The sequence below is a fragment of the Varanus komodoensis genome, unplaced genomic scaffold, assembly GCF_004798865.1.
Source record: "Varanus komodoensis strain SLA01 unplaced genomic scaffold, ASM479886v1 scaffold2, whole genome shotgun sequence".
NCBI lineage: Eukaryota > Metazoa > Chordata > Lepidosauria > Squamata > Varanidae > Varanus > Varanus komodoensis.
The window spans coordinates 38,996,681-39,016,473 of record NW_025335568.1 but is presented as its reverse complement, the minus strand read 5'-3'; the positions used below and the strand labels follow the sequence as shown (position 1 = coordinate 39,016,473).

The 19,793-nt window shown below is 40.5% G+C and overlaps 1 protein-coding gene across 3 annotated transcripts; it reads left to right on the top strand.

Annotated features, from left to right (window-relative positions):
* Nucleotides 1-1,587: 1,587 nt before the first annotated feature.
* Nucleotides 1,588-19,676, top strand: TEX30 (testis expressed 30). Of its 3 annotated transcripts, none has more exons than XM_044428198.1 (7): nucleotides 1,588-1,720; nucleotides 11,919-11,986; nucleotides 12,708-12,938; nucleotides 13,299-13,350; nucleotides 15,052-15,254; nucleotides 16,292-16,449; nucleotides 19,616-19,676. In XM_044428198.1, the coding sequence occupies exons 2-7, from the start codon at nucleotides 11,969-11,971 to the stop codon at nucleotides 19,650-19,652; spliced, it is 699 nt and encodes a 232-aa protein (XP_044284133.1). In that variant the 5' UTR covers nucleotides 1,588-1,720; nucleotides 11,919-11,968; the 3' UTR covers nucleotides 19,653-19,676. The 3 variants fall into 3 exon arrangements, with proteins under 3 accessions (XP_044284133.1, XP_044284136.1, XP_044284135.1); XM_044428201.1 differs by lacking the exon at nucleotides 19,616-19,676 and adding an exon at nucleotides 17,338-17,948; XM_044428200.1 differs by lacking the exon at nucleotides 1,588-1,720 and adding an exon at nucleotides 10,686-10,785.
* Nucleotides 19,677-19,793: the final 117 nt, after the last annotated feature.

The window sequence follows — 19,793 nt, the reverse complement described above, 5'->3', positions numbered from 1 at the left end:
CAATAATCTTTTGATAGCCCGGAGGGCTTCATGTGCCCTGATCATGCAGAATGTTTAGAGTCGAGATAAGGGTCTGAGCTTATCATGAATAGTTTCTAGTAGCTTGAATTTGCATGTCTGAGCAGACCTGGAGATGGATTCAAGTGTCAATACAGGCAATTAGAAATGTTTTAATCTCATTGTTACTGTGTGATTCAATGACATTTCTTTATCTGTTCTGTATGTGATGACCTCAGAATCTTATTGTAATCTTCATTCTGGCATCAATTGCCCTGTACCTGTGTACCTATAAATGCCCTGTAATGGTATTCAAGCTTTGCAGCAGAGTTCATCTCTGCCTGCCCGGTAATGCAGCCTGTATTATCGTGAGTGTACCGCGGGAACCTTGGGGTAATACAATAAAGCCTCAGATGGTCTGGACGCTTGGTCTTTCCCACGAACCCGAGTTTTATTCCCTCTTCTCAAATTGAGATTCCGGGATTCTGACAGTGGGAACTAGCAGAGACTCTCTTAGTCCCACTGCAACAGGCTGATCTCGATACCATGATAATGAGATCAGCTGTGGAAATGTTATGCAATGACAGGTGTACATTCCAACAGCTTAGAATTTTCAACAGACACCATTAGGATGGGATAGATGGGGTTGTTGTTGGGGAAAGAGATATTAAAAAGGAGGACGCATTCCCCCCAGTTGTCATTTGTTAGATGATGGCTATGAATGCCCTGTGTGGAAGAAGTGTGTAAATAGGCAGTGAGTGAGTAGTATGAATAACAATGTATGAAACGGAAAATTGACACAGAAAAGATCATACTGCAAACATCCAGGAATCCCAGAGATCTCTTCTTGTAAATTAAAAATGTATGATAATCGAAAATTCTTGTTCAACTAAGCTTCACGCAATGATTCAATAATATGAAAAACTGCTCATTCTGCAGACAGCGGGTAGAACAAAGACTTTAAAATGCCTTGGAAGCTAAAGCTGGAATTCTACTTTCTGGAATCCTATGCATGGAAATTTCCTATTTCCTATTCCTATAGCACGACCTATTGCATTTAATAGGACTTACTTCTGAGTAGACAAGTACAGACCTGCTTTGTAAATAACGGTTTCCTTTTTTTGGACCCAGGAGAGACAAGTTTTACGAGGCAAGTTATTAAGTCCCAGTTGAAATTAACTGTGCTGAAAATGAAGGATTCAGGTTACCAAAGCCAAAATTTTTGTTTAATGCTATGTTGGACAGGCAAATCCAAGACTTTTGTTTCAGTATAGTGTGAAACCAACTCTTTATTTCAATAAAGCCTAATCAAGGATTTTTCCCTGTCCCCTTTAAAGGTAGACTCTTACATCCTTAGATTAAAAAATCTTCAGTGATATTTACATCCTATTATAAATAGTTATCTCACACATAACTCAGCCTGCTTTAAGAAATTCTATGCTGATGATGATGTTTCTGGATTCATTTGTAAAATAATTTGCACTTTGGGCTTATGATATGTTGAATTGGAGTAAGAACAACAATTGTGGTATTATTTCTGTTTCAGATCAAATTTATTCACACTGCACTGTAGAAGAGAAACTTTCTGCACTTATCTGTAGCTACCAAAGCCTGCAAGTTAAGGTGACAAGTAAAATGCTGATGTGGTAGAAGTCCTGATTTGCCAGTATGTGGACCGGCCGAGGATTTGCCACTTCTCTGAGAGAGGCAGAAGTCCTGAAAGGTTTGTTTACTGGCATTTACTCTGATTAGCTCAATGAGAGTACAAGAGAGCCCAGCCATAAAATGTTAAACACTGCCAACACCCCACCGCCTGTCCAGTGCTAGGTATCCATGAATTGAAAGAGCAGCTGCCTGCACACCGATGACTGCATCATGTCACATAATCCCAGAAATGCAGTACCCTAAATAGGGGAGTGACAAATTTATATCAGCAAAGAAGAATCTCTTACTCTCAGTGCACAAGCATAAAGACACATCTGTCACCTCGACTGATTAAACAAATAAAAATGTAGTTGTGGTTTACTTGCACTGCAACTGCCATAGTGTCTCCACAACACCCTTGGTTTGGTGAGCTTGCCTATAACATGTTCAAAGTTGTGCCAACTTGCCTGCTCTTTCCTATGCACCAGTTTTACAGGTGTATCCTGTGACGTGCCCAGTACAGACTTTTTAAAGCCAGAGAATATGTAAGTGCAGGACCCTCACTTTAGATCAGGATACCAGGATGTATTTGTGTCCTGGGGGGCAGTTGTACAGGGGCATTAAGAACCAGACTGGACACTCTGAAACTACTCTAGAGTAACTCTTTTAAAGGGGTTCTTGCTAGACACAGTTACACGGTAGTGTGTGTGTTGGTCCTAAATAGGAAGCATATGGTGCTGTGTTATGGCAGAAACGGGGGCACAAACAGAGTTACTGGAGAAATTTGCGGATGCGGTCATTACCTCTGACTTTGAATGACACCTCACTGGATGCCAAAAGACTACAGCTATGTGTATGCCTGCACAAAAGTTTAAATAAAGGCAACTTTTCCACTCCTCCTCATTCTTCCTGATTCCTTCTATTTGTGAAGCAGAACATCAGCAACTTGAAATGTTATTTGTAAATGAAGCTCTGCAGAGGAACGGTTAAGGGGCAGTAACAATGATGTAGGAAGTATCAAACCAGATTATAATTTGTTATTTGCATGACATATGTTAGGACTGTGGAATTTCCTGTTGCTCTAACCTGACCCAACATCCATGGGAGTGTTTCCTAAACTTGAGTATAAGCCAAAGCAATATTGAGTAATATGTCAGCCAAACTTAGCTCAGTACTCTGTCAGTACAGGTACTGCAAAAAGAAAAAGCTAGTTTCACTGTAAATCACACTCAGGTGCAAAGATAGCCTGCCTGCGTGTTATAGTAGCTCGCACAGCATGCCATCCTAGGCTGGCTATATGCCACAGCAGACTGGCTGTTGTGTGCGCAAGTCACAGGCAGGCTACCGGATGATGGGTGCTCTGGTTCACTATTCCATGCGCGGTGGAGAACCACATTTTCTGCCGCTGCTCCCCGTATTTGGAACACCCTCCCCAAGGAGATTCACCTGGCACCATCCTTATACTCTTTTTGGTGCCAGGCGAAGACCTACCATCCATAAATAAATAAATAAATTTGCCGCAGAGTCTTCTTTGTATTTGCATTTGATCTGTTTTTCTAATTGATGCTGTTGTTTTTAGAGTATAATTAATTCTATAATTGTTTTTAACTCTGATGTGAGCCGCCTAGAGGTGCTATGGCACAATAGTCAGCATACCGATATTTTAAATAAATAAATATTCACCAATAATAGTCAGACAGACAGACAGACGGACAGACACACACGCACACACGAATTGTAGGTCAATGTTGCTATTTGGCCTCAATCAGTACTTCCAATAACATGGGCAGCTCAGAAACTGTAAAAGCAGCAGGACCAAACCTACAATCTAACAAGATGCTTCAGTTGCATCAACTGCCATGCATCATATGGCTGGCAATTTATATGCAGTACACTAATGGCAAAAAAGTCTTTAGGACTGACAAGTAGATGCCAAGTAAAAAATATCCTGGTCATTCACATTTGCCAAACAAACATTTTCTTGCTGATTTTAAACCACAAAGCTAATTTTGTGCGTGAAAATCCATCAGACTGAGAAAATATATGCCCCACCTCTCCAGCTGCCACAGCTGGGCAAGGCACATTGTTCCTATAGGGTTCTTATGAGGATAAAATGCCACCTTAGGTTCTGTGGAGGAAAAGTAGATCAGGGTGCCCTCCTATGCATGTTTAGCTGGAAAAATGTTCTGCCACCCCCAGCAGGCCCCAGCTACATCGCATTGCATGTGTGAAAGGAAGCAGTTGTGGGAAAGTGTGGTTTTGTGCCGAAGAACAGTGGGGAGGATGGGCTGTCCACCATCCCTTTTGCACTCAGATCATTCCTCTTAGCAGTTTTCCATACTTGGGCTTCCAAATGCATGCTCCAAAGTGCAGCTTCCTAAAGATGTGGAGAAGTGATAGAATCAACCGGTATCTTGGCACCTACTCCTGGCTGACATTTTCAACAAGTAGTTGGATTAGGTGAACTTCTAAATGAACTTTTAAGGTTTTTTTCCCTATTGTGTTTCTAATCAGCTGCAATGTAAAGTCAGACGCAGCACCAGCCTCCACAGCTCTGCAACCCATTCTTACTAGATGAATAATACATCCAAATACGTAACTTTAAGTAATTTGTAGCACAGAAAAAGAACTGTGGGTGTTGCATACATACAATAACTTTATATTAAGTTTCTCTGTTGAAAGGACATCTGGATGAGAAATGCCAAATATGTCAAGGAGGCTTGTTGAATTTCTGGAACACTAATCAAAGTTGCCCTCAGCCTGAATCAACAACCCAGTGTTGCTTTTATTTTTTTTATTTTAAAGAGGAAATAGCAGCATGAGGCATTCCTTCTGCATCCAGGGAAGTAAATGGCTGAAATGCATCAATGGATGCATTATTTTATTTTACAAGATATTTTTTTCTGACATACTTTGTGAGGGGCTGCCATAGAATCCAGCTTGACCAGAAATGCTCAAATATTGTCTTTCTTTAATCCCACTAGGTGGGTGCCTCCAGAGAGTTATGTGTTTTTGCTAAATAAGCACAGCAAAGAACTGTAAAAATTTATTGCACTGCAAACCCTGAAGTCACATTGATCAAGCTAAGTGAGTCCTAGTGCTCTAAAGATGAAAACAATTTAATATATCCTGTGGTTAAGAAGACAGTTACAAAAGATCGTTCTTCCTCTCCTAAATCTGTAATAATGCAGTTCTGCAAGATAAAGCAAACTTTACAAGCAAAGAGTTACACAATATGTTGCAGCAAATTCATGCAGATCCAAAATCACACTATGGATAATCTTGTGGCATTTTAAAGACCAAATGTATTCTGGCACGAGCTTTGGTGGACTATAGTGCACTTCATTAGCTGCATTCTTTCACGAACTGCCACTTATTCTTCAGACGCAGCTGTCTTTGGCAGATCAAGTCTGTCAGAGCAGCCTAAATCAGTAAGCAGATTATCATGCCGCACTTGTCAGACCATCCTCCAGCCCAATCGAATTTGCAGGGCTTTTTAATTTCAGAGATTAAGCATCTCCCATTTACGGCCGAAAGGCTTGGCAAGCGTAGGAACTTCTCCTGGTGGGGTGTGGAGGTGCCATTATTTTTTCATTTCTGTACTGTTCCTCAGCTGAAGTTCTCTGATATCACCCTAGGTAGTTAATCCCTTTCAGAGGGAGTAAAGGCAGGGAAATGAACCGCTAATATAGGTCTCCTACTTCTCACATGTATGCATTTACAATGTGTTCTTTGTTTATCTTAAGAATAAAGTTGGTTTCTTCAATCCTTCTTTAAGCAGAACAGTGACTCAATGACTCTTCTGGCTCCATCTTTTTTGTATGTTAGTATTTGAATCATGATCCTTAAAAAGTGAGAGCACGTATTTTATGACTGAAGCGGGGCACTTCTTTGGGGATTTTTATAAATGAATGCAACTAAATATAACTGAGGAAACAGGCTATGTCTCTATGATCAAAATAGATGGTGAGCATACCACTGAGATTCTAAGACTTTGAACATTTCTTGGAGAAGATGGCGAGGGGCGGGGGTGAGAGACTTTACTGACAAGACAGATATGGAACTTTGCCAGCATCCCTATTTCATTAGTCTATCAGATATCTAGTATCTTATAAACAGAGGTTTGTCAAATCAATGCTCTATCATGCTGAAGAATAATAATGGCAGTTCCTCCTTGCGGCTGCTCTACATGAGTATTACCATGTTATTAGATATAGTGTGCTCAACCACATTTTAGGATATTTTCATTGGTTTGTAAAGCAAAGGGTGTCCTTTGCTTTACAAACAAAGCAAATATGTTTGCTTTGGATTGGATAACATGAGACCATTTTCATAGGACTAATTATGGTTTTCATAAGCTATTTGTATCGACCAAGTATATTTTTCCTTATGTGCATAAATTCAGAAAAAAGTATTTTGGCATATTAAAGCCAGTATGGTGTAATGGTTAAGAGCCTGGGACTGGGACTCAGACGATCTGAGTTCTAGTCCCCGCTCAGCCATGGAGCCAACTGGGTGACTTTGGGCCAGTCACAGACACTCAGCCCAACCTACCTCACAGAGTTGTTGTTGTGGGGATAAGATGGAGGAGGAGATGTAAGCTGCCTTGAGCCCTTTGTAGGAAAAAGGCAGGATATAAATCGAAAAATCAATCAATCAATATTAAACCTAAATTAGAAGATTTTGGGTGGACACACAACTTCCCAATGACAGTTGCATTAAAATCCTGTAGTTCTGTCAGAATCCCGGAATCTCAATTTGAGATGAGGGAATAAAACTCAGGTTCGTGGGAAAGACCAAGCGTCCAGACCATCTGAGGCTTTATTGTATTAACCCAAGGTTCCTGCAGTACTCACAATAATGCATGCATTACCGGGCAGGCAGAGATGAACTCTGCTGCAAAGCTTCAATACCATTACAGGGCATTTATAGGTACACAGATACAGGGCAACTGATGCCAGAATGCAGAGATTACAATAAGATTCTGAGGTCATCACATACAGAACAGATAAAGAAATATCATTCAATCACACAGTAACAATGAGATTACAATATCTCCAATTGCCTGTATTGACACTTTAGTTCAGTAGCTTGAACCCATCTCCAGGTCTGCTTAGACATGTAAATTCAAGCTACTGAGAAACTATGCATGAGCTCAAGACTCTTATCTAGACTCTAGACATTCTGAATTGGCCAGGGCACATGGAGCCTCTGGGCTAGGAAGATACTTCCTTGAATTCCAACAATGACTATTTACAATGTAAATTCAGACGAAATGGCCTGTCTACTGTAGCTTACAGCTAAAGATGAGAGAAAGGAGCGGGGGAAGGCCATTTTAAACAGTGACTGCTTGGTTTTGAGAAGACAGGATTTTGATCCCACAATTCAAACGCACACAGAAGTAATGCTTTTCAGACAGGATTTACCCAAATTTTCCCAACAGTTCTCAGTTGTTGTCTCATGGCAAAGCCATTGCTTTGACAAGAAAGATTCACCCCCCACATCCAGCATCAAAATGGATCAGAAACACTTCTGTAGCAGTAACTCAATTGCACCTCCCGTTTTTCTTTTCTAAAACTCTGGAGAGCGATGAATGCGTAGGTGCAAGCAAGCTGGCTCCCTGGCCACCTCCTTCCTCCAGGCATCCTCTGTCTCTCAGCTGTTCATATTAATATTTGAACACAGAATTCTAGGTTGCTGGGGAAGACACCATGTTTAGCCTTTTCCTTTGCAGCAAGAGCAATCGGGCAGCCAGGAGCCAACATACTCACTCACTCCTGTGTGTTCATGATTAACTAGGCTCTTTTAAAAAATCTGGGTACTCATGGCTGCTTGGCCAATGGGTGCATATCTGATTCTATTTGAGCTCTATATAACATGGATTCACAAGTGTATCTTCACTCTTTGGCTAAGAACCCTGAAAGGTGAAGTGGAACATTTTTTACCAAGTAATTAGGAAGCTGCCTGCACCATTTACCTTGCAGCTTTCTTCCTACAGAGTCTAAACTTTTTTTTGAATGAAAATTCAGAGCTTAGTCTCCTCTGCAGGTTCTAGGGCCATAAAGCATGTTCACCAGCATGCTGCCCATGAGATGGCAGATTATTTGCTCTGCCTTTCCAGATACAGAAGTCAAGAAAATTCACTCTTAAAGATAAGCATGACCAGGGCTTTTTTTGTCATAGAATGCGCCCGGCACCTTTTTTTCAATGGAATTTAGGAAGGAGCAGATCAGCAGCGAACATCATTAACACAGTGCCTGCAGGCTGCTATTGTATCTGCTATCTGAGCTGCTCTGCTGCTCGGCTTGGGATTGGTGTGTGTGCTTACTGCAGGCAGGGGATGTACCTCCAGCACTTTTTTTTTTTTTTACAAAAAAAGCACTGAGCATGACAATTGCCCTTCTTCTTTGTTACAAAGAAGAAAATGTTCTCTTTCAGTTCCAGAATTTGATAGCAAAAAGATGTAACAATTCTGAGATTAATGTCCTTAAACTTCATTACTCAAATAATTTCAAATCATCCAAGTACTTGTTCCTTATCTTGGCCTGTGTCCTGTCCTTTCCTGTTTTATCTGTAGAATTGATTAAGGCTGCAATCCTAGGCACCCTTACTCCAAAGTAAACTTTATTGATCTCCATGGGACTTACTTCTGAGTGAACATTGCCAGGACTGTGCTGTAAATACTTCGTTACAATTTCTTTTCTTAAGCAGAAGGAAAATGGTAACTGAATAGGTGAGGCTTCTTATTCCAGAACTATATTTTCTCCAGTCATCCTTTTTTCCTGGCCACATTCCTCTCTTTGGTACCTTCAGTCACAACTAATTTAGCAAGGATCATCTCGAAGATCTTCTGTTATAGCAGCTGAGCTGATCTCTTCTTGCATGAGCTTTCCAAGGGCCTTGTGGCTTTGACTCTTCGTCTTAACAAATTCCACTAGTATGAAGTCAGTTGACCTTACAGTCTTTGGACACGTTTGTTTCCCAGCAGGCAATGAACTATGATGCAAGTAGATTTCCAACTGGTGATCACAGCCCAAAATAGCTGAGCAGTCACCTGACCCATTCATTGCCTTTTACATCTTGACAAAAACACTGAGATGTCTAGTTAAATGCTGCATATTTGATACGATCTGCAGAGTTCTTTATCTATCTCCTCTCTCCCTGCAATATAAATGGCAAACATGTAAATATTTGCTGTAGCTAAAAATTCTTGTTGAATTCCCAAACCCATAAATGTTGCTGGGCACACTGGATATTTGTAGGCATTCTCTCAGAAAGCAGCTCTGAGATACTACTTGAATTTAGTATTTCAGTAAGTAATGTAAATACGTCTTCCTTGTATAATAATGCATGCTCTTAAAAATACTGAGGGACAGAGGAAACAAGCTTAAAGATATGCTCACACTGGCCCTTTGACAATGTACAGTTGAGCAGCTAGGTCTGACTCTTGGGACAAAGAACCTACCCAAATAACAATGCAGAGCAGCCTTCTCCAAGCCTCAGTACTGCTCTCCTCCTGGCTAAGGCTGCCAGGAGTTGAAGGACACATTTGCAAGGCAGATTAGGGAAGGCAAGCCCTGAGAGCCACAGGTAACCAATCAGGAGTTGCACAATCAGGCCTGGAGCAGCACCTGGGCCTGTGTGGCCTTCCTAGGACCTACCTGGATTGATGGTGCTCCCCACAGCATCCTTTCTTATTTTATTATGATGGCACGGGTGGCCAGCATATGCATTGTTATAGATGCTCATATTAAAAAAATATTATAAATGTATACCATTCTCTTCTACAATGAAATGGTGCTTATTCCCAAGTAAATGTATCCAGGAACGGGGCAGCAGCCAGAGAAGCAAACTTCATGTTATTCCTGTAATCATGATGCTGATAATTTACTGAAATTAAAATGCAAACTCTCCTAGGATTTTTTTAAAAGCACCCTTAGCAAAGAGCTCTAACATATCAGGAATAATTTTAAATCATGGAATAGTGGTGGCTTGCATAAGGGAAACATCACTGCACATGGCTAACCAAAAGGAGCTCTCAGTTTGCACCTACATATTCGTGTCCAAGGTCTAAAATTACCTAGTTGCATCACAGCACATGCATTTTACACCTGATTTCTTAATCCACATCTTCTCGAGAGATCAGTCTCTCATGCTCTCATGTTCTTAAAAGGGTTGTAATCCAATAATTTGAGCCTATGCCTGTTTTTATCCAAGGTGCATGCATGCCTACACTCCCAAAAGGTGGCAGTTTACCCTCTCCTCTTTCCGCTTCCCACTGATAAGACCAAGAAGACTTGGATCGTTTGAGGTCTAGGTGCTTGTGCTACCAGTGCCCCAGTATGGTGAGATGGTTAGAGGGGAATCCAGGTTCCAGTTCACACCAAACCATGACCTCACTAGGAGACTTTGGGCCAGTTACAGACTCTGTGGAAGCTGCCTTGGGTCCTAAGAGGAAGAAAGGCAAAATATTAATGTAACAGTTGTAATATTTGTTACAACTCGTTCTGATTCTTGCTGGTTCTTCACTGGTTCTTGCATCATTTCAAGTGCATTCCCATGCATATTTAGGCAGAAAACAAGTCCTGTATCTCCCAGCATTCCCCAGCTAACAAGCAATGCATAAGCTTCCGCCCGAAACGTAAAAGTTAATTCAGTATGGCTTGATGGGACCGATCGCTGCATGATCAGACCAGTTAAAAACAGAAAAAGCAAAACTAGGCAACCCCGATCGTCTCCTCCTCTTCAGTCCGCCTCTGCGTGTTCCGCGGGAGAGACTTCACCGCAGGAACGAGGCGCTTCTGCCGTGGGATACTCTTTCCAAAGGCACCGGAGCACGCGGGCTGCCCGGGGCCCCACTTCCAATGCCCCTCTGGAAGTTCAGGGAGCGGCGGCGCCGCCACCAGCCCCGGGGGAAGCCCGAGCGCGTGGCGGGGATGACGTCCGCCTCCCGCGGAAAGGAGGCGTGCGCGCTCATGGCAGCCCGAACGGGCTGGACGCTCGCTCGCTCGCTCTTGAGCGAAAGGACTACAATTCCCGGCAGGCCCTGCAAGGCAGCGAGCATCTCTGCCGGCATCCTCCTGGGCGAACGGAGGGGTGGCTTGGCGGCCGGGAGACCTGCTACCTGTCGCGCCTTTGTGCGAAGTATGTCCCGCGGGCTCGCGTGGGGTCCACTCCCAAGCAGGGCGCAGCCTCCGTGGCTGGAGATGCTACGGGCGCGGGTGGGGAGAGGAGTTCCTCATGAAACCGACGCGGGAAGCAGCCGCATTGGAGCCACCTCTCCTCCATGCCGCCCTTTTTCGGCTCATGTATGGCCCAAGAGCTCCAGTTCCGTTTAATTGCCGACGGTCGCCCCTTGAGCAGCACTTTCGGCAAGCATGGCGGTGGGGGGATGCTCAACGGGAAGCTTCCCGGGAAGCGCACGCAAGGACTGCAGCGACGAGGATGACTGCGAAGTGGACTCTAGAGGCGGCTTGTCTTCTCATGATCACACGCGCCTTGGCGGGGGAAATAGAAACTCTTGGGGAAGCCTTCACTTTCCTTGTGCATGTTTAGAGAGAAAGGAACCCTAACCCTAAACCTGCTAGGAGTGCCCCCGTAATGACTGAGGGGCCGAAACGCATTTTTTTAAAGCTGCGCCAGAAGTGGTAACTTGTGTTCCTTTTTAGGCACAGACACAGGGATCCCGCTCATAAAAGCCCTCTTACCCTCCTTCCCCAGGGTCCTGATCGGGTTCTGGAGCTCTGCTCTCGAGTAAGACCGAACAACAGCAATGAAAAGTGTAGCTGCTAGGCTTACATTTAAAGCAATGTCCGTCGTTGCCCTAATCGCAGCCTAAAGGTGGGGCAGCGCCTGGCCAAGCCTTGCGCATCTCAGACTGAGAAACATTTCTTCTGAAAGCCTGAGTCCTGCAGTCAACCTGCTCATATGCTATGAGAGCTGCACTGACCATTGTGTGCCAGCTTTGCATGTTTACTTAATAAAATTGGTTCTGCCGGGAGTGGGGCTAGCATGGAGATACATTTTCTACAAAAGTGGGGAGTGTTGAATTCATATGTTTGGCCTTCAAGAAATCCTGAGTACTTCGGACTGCCAGATATCCAGCTAGCCCTTGGAAAGAAACCATAATAGCTAAATGGGCCTTGGTGGTGGCAGCAGGCCTTTGAATCTCAGGTGCCAGGGTCATGTAATATGTAATGGGGAGGTCGGCCATGCTCACGTGTGCAAGGCCTTCTCATTAGGTGGCATCCGTTAACAGTTGGCTTGTTTTATTACAGTGACGTATAAAACTTCCTGAGACACAAATTTGCAAGATCACAGAACGAAAATGGATGATCATATAGAGGTATGTTATAAAACTAGAGTTATTTTGTTATATATGCACTTTTGAGCTGAGAGTTGCAATCCTGTGCCTGCTTACCTGGGAGCAAGTCTCAGCTGAGAATTTTCTGGAGGAGTAGCTGCATCTGATGAAGTGGACTCTGGTTCTCAAGAGCTTAAGCTAGAATAAAAGCATTGGTCTTTAAAGGCAGCACATGACTTCTTGTTGCTTTTCCTTTAAACAGGCATACATAGGGTTGCACTATATACTTCATTTTGTTGAAAACAAACTTGATAATAATTTGACAAGTTAACTAGCAAATGAGTTAACTTGTTTTATTGCAGTGACTTAACAGTAAGACTCTTACTAGTACGTGCTACTGCCCATGTTAGTCATCTGTAGGCTAAAAGGAAGGACTTTTTATAAAGCTCATTTGCTTGGTATTTACAAGTCTTGCTCTACAATATTAATGATATAACTAGATGCCAAGTTTGTGGGACATTTCAAAACATATGGGTCTTTTCATGCACACTGGAAAATTAAAACAATGGGCTGATTAATGTGACTTATTCCTAGAGAATCTGAAATATACTGAAAAAAGAGAGAACTAAATGATATGTATAAGTATTTGCCTGAATTACAAGAACAATTTACCTTGCATTGTTTAATGCAAAATACCATGGTAGTGTATTTTGTGCATGCATGTTGGAAATGTGTTTGTTGACTTCAGTATTTCTCTCTGTAGACCAATGTGAAAATACCTTTTGGAAGCAAATACCTAGATGCTGTTTTCTCCATTCCTGACAAGATACTACCATATGCTGTGATTCTCACCCATGGAGCATCTGGCAATATGAATTTCTCGCACCTCATATCTTTGGCAAACTACCTTGTGTCTCATGGCTGTCTCTGCCTGCGATTTACCTGCAGAAGCCTTAACATTTTCCATAGAGCAAAAGCATATAAAGCAGTTGTGGTAAGAGCTTGTTTTAGTTCAAGAAATTTGAGGTGCATTATAGAACACTAAATTGCCAAGTATTCCATATGTAGTCTCACTCAGTCAGCACAGAGACTTTATATGTAGGCTGAGTTGGATCTGTTTCCATACAAGTTAGACCAAACTTGCTATTCTATACAATTTATCCAAAGCATTTATTTGTTAATTAAATTAAAAATCTATTGAGGCAGCATTTTGCTGTGCATATCTTCTTACGGATTGCACTTATTTTATGGTTAAATAAGATATTGTTTACTTGTATTTATATTCTGCACAATATTGTTTTCTTAACTGTAAGATAATTTCCTGCAACAATTAAAAAAATATCTTTTTTAAAAGGAATATTTAAGATCATCGAGTGATTACAAACTTGATGGTGTTTTTCTTGGAGGTAAGAAAATTTGAGGGTCCTTTAATGGCTATTTGCATAAACAAATAAATAATGGTTTCCTGCTAAATTTCTGGAAGTTAGAAACAGAGAAATATTTTTGAATAAGGCAAGAAATTTCACATTTTAGAGCCTTTGGCTACATATGAATGAAGTGTTAGGATGCAGGTTTTAAGGCCTGATATATTTGTATTGTTTGCTACATCAACCATAGTCTAAAAAAGGCATACTTTTGCTCTCAAACAGCTCAAATACCATCAACATTCTATCACCAAACCCTTAATGGAAGAGCTGCACCACCAACTCACTAACCAGCATATAATGAGTAGTTTTCAGTGTTTGCATGGTAGGTGCTTGTTCTCAAACTACCCACAGTCTCTCAACAGATAATTTCACTGACGGTGGATTGTCTCTTTCCCCTTGGTCCTTCCATGAGTATCCTAGGCAGCTCTGTGGCAGGAAAGTGCAAACCATCTCCTTTTAAAGGAACATAGAGAGGTTTGACCGTTTTGACACTCAAAACTCCAGTCCATTTTAGAAGGGCTTTTTCGACAGGTCTACCCATGGTTTTTGACAGGGTCATATATATAGGCATATGCACTTGCATAAGTCTGACTAAAACAGTTTTAAAAGTGCAAGAACAAATTGCACACTTGGTTGGTGCTAAATTTATTTTTAAAGGGTGATGAGTAAATGGCAACCCTCCCAGTGTGCTGCTTGAGCATTTTGAAGGGGCCACCACTAGCTTGCAGCTTGGAGATAACAAAAAGCAGTCTGAAGGGAAAATGGAAAGTGAAATGGACAAAAATTTCTCATGAGTGGAGATAGGCGTGCAGGGGACTCTGAGCCAGTGACAGATGCCCCAGATTGTCACATGAGGTTTCTCTGGGGGCTGTCACAGGTGGTGGACTGGGCAAGTGGCAAGGGGTTTTGTAGCTCTTGCCCAGTGGCTTTCTGGGAGCTTCCAGATGTTTTCAGTTTGGTCAGGCATCCAGGTTTGAATGATATAACAAGCGTTGTGGGTACAACAATGCATAAAACAAGCCATAGGCTGTCAGGGTGGCTTCTTATCCACAGTCAAACCACCCTGTGGGAAATAGTCTGGGCTCATACAACATGACAACCCATCTGGCTTGCCATCCATAATGACTTACCGTGTTTAATGAACCAGACCACTCCCATTCACAGACACTGTATTGGTCTCGTGGCAGCACTTATCCTTACATTTATGTCCAGTTTTCAGGTCAAGAAACAAAAAACAAATACTCAATGTTTTTGGAATTACAGGCTACACTGTAGTGATGTTTATTGCCTTAATCCACATAATTCTCTTCTCCTCTCCCCGGAGGGGATCGCCTGGCACCAAGTTTAAACTCTTTTCGGTGCTGGGTCAAAACCTTTTTCTTTAATTGTTATTTTAAAAACTAATAATATTAATGGTCAACAGTCACTTTTTATTTAACTTATTTAATTTATATTTTCTGGTTATTTGTTATTTATTATATTGATACGGTTGTTTTATTGTGTTTTTGTTTTAATGATTGTAAGCCGTCCTGAGATGCCATGCATAAGGGACTGCATATAAAAGTTTTAAATAAATAAATAAAATAGTACTCTAAGTGTTAGGCAATTATAAGTTGTTTTCTTATGCAAGAACATGTGAAAGCTTTTCCTTTTCTGCCCTGATTCCCCATGTGTATATAGGTCGTTCAATGGGTTCACGTGCTGCAGCTTCTGTTACACGTCAAGCTGACCAAGATAATGATAGCTTTGTTCAAGGCCTGATATGTTTGTCCTACCCACTGCATCGACCAAAGCTTCAGACTAAGCTTCGGGATGAAGATTTATTGTTTATTAAGTCCCCTGTGCTATTTGTGTCTGGAACTGAAGATGAGATGTGTGATAAAGTGAGTTCCTAGATGCACTGAACAGTAGTTGAAATGACAGCCTTACTTAAACATGCAAGAATGATTTGTTTTCAAACACTGATTTGAAGGGAACTTCAGGCAAGGGGTTTGCATGGCTAAGTGACTACCTAGAGATAAATGTCAGGCGAGAAGCTGTCACTTTTTTGGCAGAGACTTTCCTCCTTCCTGTTTCTAAATATATTTCTTTGTAGTGATTTACTCATCTTTGTGAATCAGATTCAAGTAAAAGCACATTCTACCCCCGTCTGAATTGCCTAGTTTGCCTCTAAAACAAAACATACAGCATGTTTGTGCAAAAGGCATAAGTTTTCACATCTTTCCTACTGCAGCTAATACTCACTTTCGTTGGCAGAGGCATGATATGTTTTCTAGAAACAAGCCTTTATTTATTTGCATTGTTTCCATTTTTTTTCCTTCAAGAAGCCTAAGGTGGTGTATATGGTAGTTTTCTCTTACTTCCAATTTAATCCTTACAACAACTCATTGTGGTAGGTTACGCTAAGGGTTCATGATTGGTTCCAGGTCACCTAGTGAGCTTCATGGTTGAAATTTGAACTTGCAGACCTAGTTAGTCACTGCAGACATCAAGATGCTCTGGTTTTATGCACCAAAGAACATGTGTGATATCCTTGTCCTTAATCTTGCATGTATTTAGAAGTTGTTGTCCTGAGGACATTTCTTCCTCTTGTGATACTCTTCCTTAGTGATACTCTGGAAAAAGAAACATATGACTCCACCATGGAGGAAGAAACTCCCTCTGCCAGTGGTGTTGTTAAACTACAATTCTCATCGGTCATTATTGCTTACGTGCTGTGCAGTCTAACAGCATCTGAAGGAGCACAAGTTGTCCATCCTTGCCCTGTAATATGGTCAGACCTAGCAATTAACTTATCCAAGTAGTATTACTTCCTTTTGGAATCAAATTAATAATGGCTCAGACAGCAGCGCAGAGAATGTTGGCTCTTGAATGGTATAGAATGTAATCAATAAATATTGTCTCTTCTCTGTTTTAATAGCAACTGTTGGAAAGTGTTGCAGTCAAAATGCAAGCATCTACAAAAATCCACTGGATTGAAAAAGCAAATCACAGCATGGCAGTGAGAGGACGAACCGCAGATGACATTTTGTTGGAAATAAATATGCAGGTTTTGTCTTGGATCAAAGAAATCACTGTGTAAGAACTCAAGCAATTGCCAAATACCAAATAGCATCTGCTGTGTACAAGCAATTAGTAACACATTTTTCTAAGAATGAAATGTTTTGATTGGCTCAAGAGCAATGCTGTTACAAATGAAAAACCTGGATCACTGTAATTTCACTGAGGCAGATTATACATTTTGTCTTAGATACTTTTTTTGGTATTTGATAATCATATCGATGATTCCTGAAAAAATAAACTCTTCATATATTTACTATAATTTTCTAGTATTCCACATTTCTTTTATACATCAGTTTCCCTTTGAAAAAGATAGTTTATGTTGCATATCTTGTTTCCCCTCTCATGTGAAGGTTAGCAAAGTGGTACCATGTTGCTGTAAAACATGGTAACTTCATAGGTGGCACTATGAACTGTCATATTAGTTAGATGAGATGTGTGTAATTTGTCGATGTGTTGAATTAAAAAGTGAATAAATGTAAAACAACTTTTGAAAATACATTTTACTTCATTTTTTCTATTTCTTTTGTTTATATCTGGTTATTTCTAAATGTAAGATTTGTCTTTCTAGCAGCTATAATATTTTAGTTAAAACATATTTATGCAACATGCTATATACATAATGTTTGTACTGAAAACTAAAAGTATCTTGTATACCTGCTGTGTGAGGCAGGTGTTCCCAATCTGATGCCCTCCAGCTAGATAGCATCAAGTTATAATTCCCATCATCCCCAGACAGGATTTTCTCCCACTCCAACATGCATACTAGTAAAGTATCAGGTTGGGGAAGGCTGGCTAAGGGAATGGAAATTAAAAGAGTTGTTAGTGAGATTCGGAGTTAGTCTGAACTGGGTAGCTATCAGTCTTTAGTCTTTATTTACCTATACCTCTTTCTTTCCACCATAGTGCTCCATGCAAAATTAACAAGTAGATAGCAGTAACTTACTCATTGGTGAAGTCGTGCCCGAACACGAACAAAGCATACGCGAAGAGTAAGCATACCCACAGATAGTGCAACTGGGGTATGATCCAGAAAATGCTTGAGTGCACATTACTCAAAATGTTTGCAGAGCACCTTGATGAAGTGAAATGTACATTAACAATAACTTATTTTGGCAAGCACTGTAGGAATCCATGTGAAGCCTTTGCATTTGGTCCTATAGAGGGATAGCTCCAGACAGAAAACATGCATTGTAACTCTTGACTTCAAAACAAGTCTGTAAAAAGCATGCCTTTGTCATGGTCCTTGAAAGGACTCATAATACTTTTTATTCAGGTTTTAAAAACTGAATTGCTGGTCTTTTAGTCAGGCTTCAGTGCCATTTGGTAACGGGAAGCCCAGTGCAGTTCATCCCCAGTTCACATGAAAGGGACTCTTATTGAACAGCTGTTACAAACAAGAAATGTGAAAAAGAATACTGAATTAAACAAGCTTATTATAAACCCTGCTAACCAGCGTGCTTGCAAAGAGCTGGCACAGTTTTATCAAATGGCAGCCAGTTACAGTTATGTCTTTAAAAGGCCAGCTGTAATTTTTTAACCTTTGAAGGAATTTTTGCTACGCTTCTTAAGGATATATGTAATGCAGCATTGTTAAATGCTAAAATACCAAATACTTGGACAGAGGCAAATATCACATTAATACCGAAAAAAGACATGGACTTGACGCAGATCCAAAATTATAGACCTATATCACTATTAAACGTGGATTACAAAATGTTTGCCTCCATAAATGGCAGAAAGATTGAAGAAGTATCTAACGGACTTTATTCACTCAGATCAAAATGGTTTTTTACCTAAAAGACAAATGAGGAATAACTTGAGAACTATCCTGGACATCTTAGAGTATTATGAGATACATATGGAAAAACCAATGGCACTATTATTCATGGACGCGCAGAAGGCTTTTGACAATGTTAACTGGCAATTTATGAAGCAACAGCTAGCTCAAATGGAGTTTGGTGAAAAGTTTATTAATGCGATATCAAGCACCTATCAAAAGCAGTCTGCTAGGATTATAATCAATGGAGAATTTACAAATACTATAGATATACAAAAGGATACAAGACAAGGATGCCCGCTATCACCTCTGTTGTTTCTATTGATCTTAGAAGTGCTAAACAGAAATAACAGGGACGATATGCACATTAAAGGTACTAGAATCAGAGATGAAAGCTATAAACTGCAAACATTTGCAGATGATCTAGTTTTCATAATGGAGGAACCCTTAGTAACAATGCCTAAACTCCTACAAAGGATTGAAGAATATGGTGAGGTTACTGGGATGAAAATAAATAGAGAAAAGATGAAACTGTTAGTAAAAAATCTCACACAGGAGCAGAGAAAAACTCTGGTGGAACATGTAGACTTTCAGATTGTTAAAAAGGTTACATATTTGGGAATTTATCTTACAGCCAAGTGTACCACTCTGAAAGAAGACAATTATGATAAACTATTTAAGGATATTAAGAGTGATTTGGAAAAATGGACTAATTTGCAACTATCCTTGCTGGGGAGAATAGCACTAGCTAAAATGAATATATTACCAAAGCTTTTGTATCTATTCCAAATGATTCCCATAAAAATTGATAGAAAATTTTTTGATGATTTAAATTTTCAAATCTCAAGATTTATATGGAGAAAGAAGAAACCAAGGATCAAACTAAAAGTACTTCAGGAGGCTAAAGAGAATTGGGGCTTTGGTCTCCCTGATTGGATGCTGTACTAGCTTCTGTTTTAATGTGGTTAGAAGAATGGATAACTTTAAGAAATAAGAGAATCTAGTATCTTGAAGGGCATGATTTGCAAATGGGTTGGCATGCTTATATGTGGTATGAAAAGGCTAAGCTACATGGCTCTTTCTTAAGTCACTAAATTAGAAAATCATTAATGTCGGTGTGGGAAAAGTTAAAGACAAAATTGTATAATAAACTGCCAAGATGGCTTTCACCCATGGAAGCTCTTGTGTATCCAAATGCATTGAATTTTGAAGGGATCATAAGATATGACAACATTCTGGATAATGATGGAGGATTGAATCAAGAAACACAATATTTCTTGGTGGCATAAGGTGCAGATACAATCGAGATATGCTAAATGTGGGGCTTTTATAAAGATTTAACAGCATTTGATCAGGTGATGCTTAAATCATGATTAAAAGATGATATAATTTCTTACTTGATAGGAGAATGGAAGATGAACAGGTATGGAATGGAAGATAACAAGGAAACTATGATAAAGTGGGCACAAAACTTTGGATATAATATTGAATTAGAAAAATGGCAAAAGCTATGGGAGAGAAATATTAAGGTAACATTAGCAACTTCATATAAAGAAAACCTGTATAAAATGTTTTATAGATG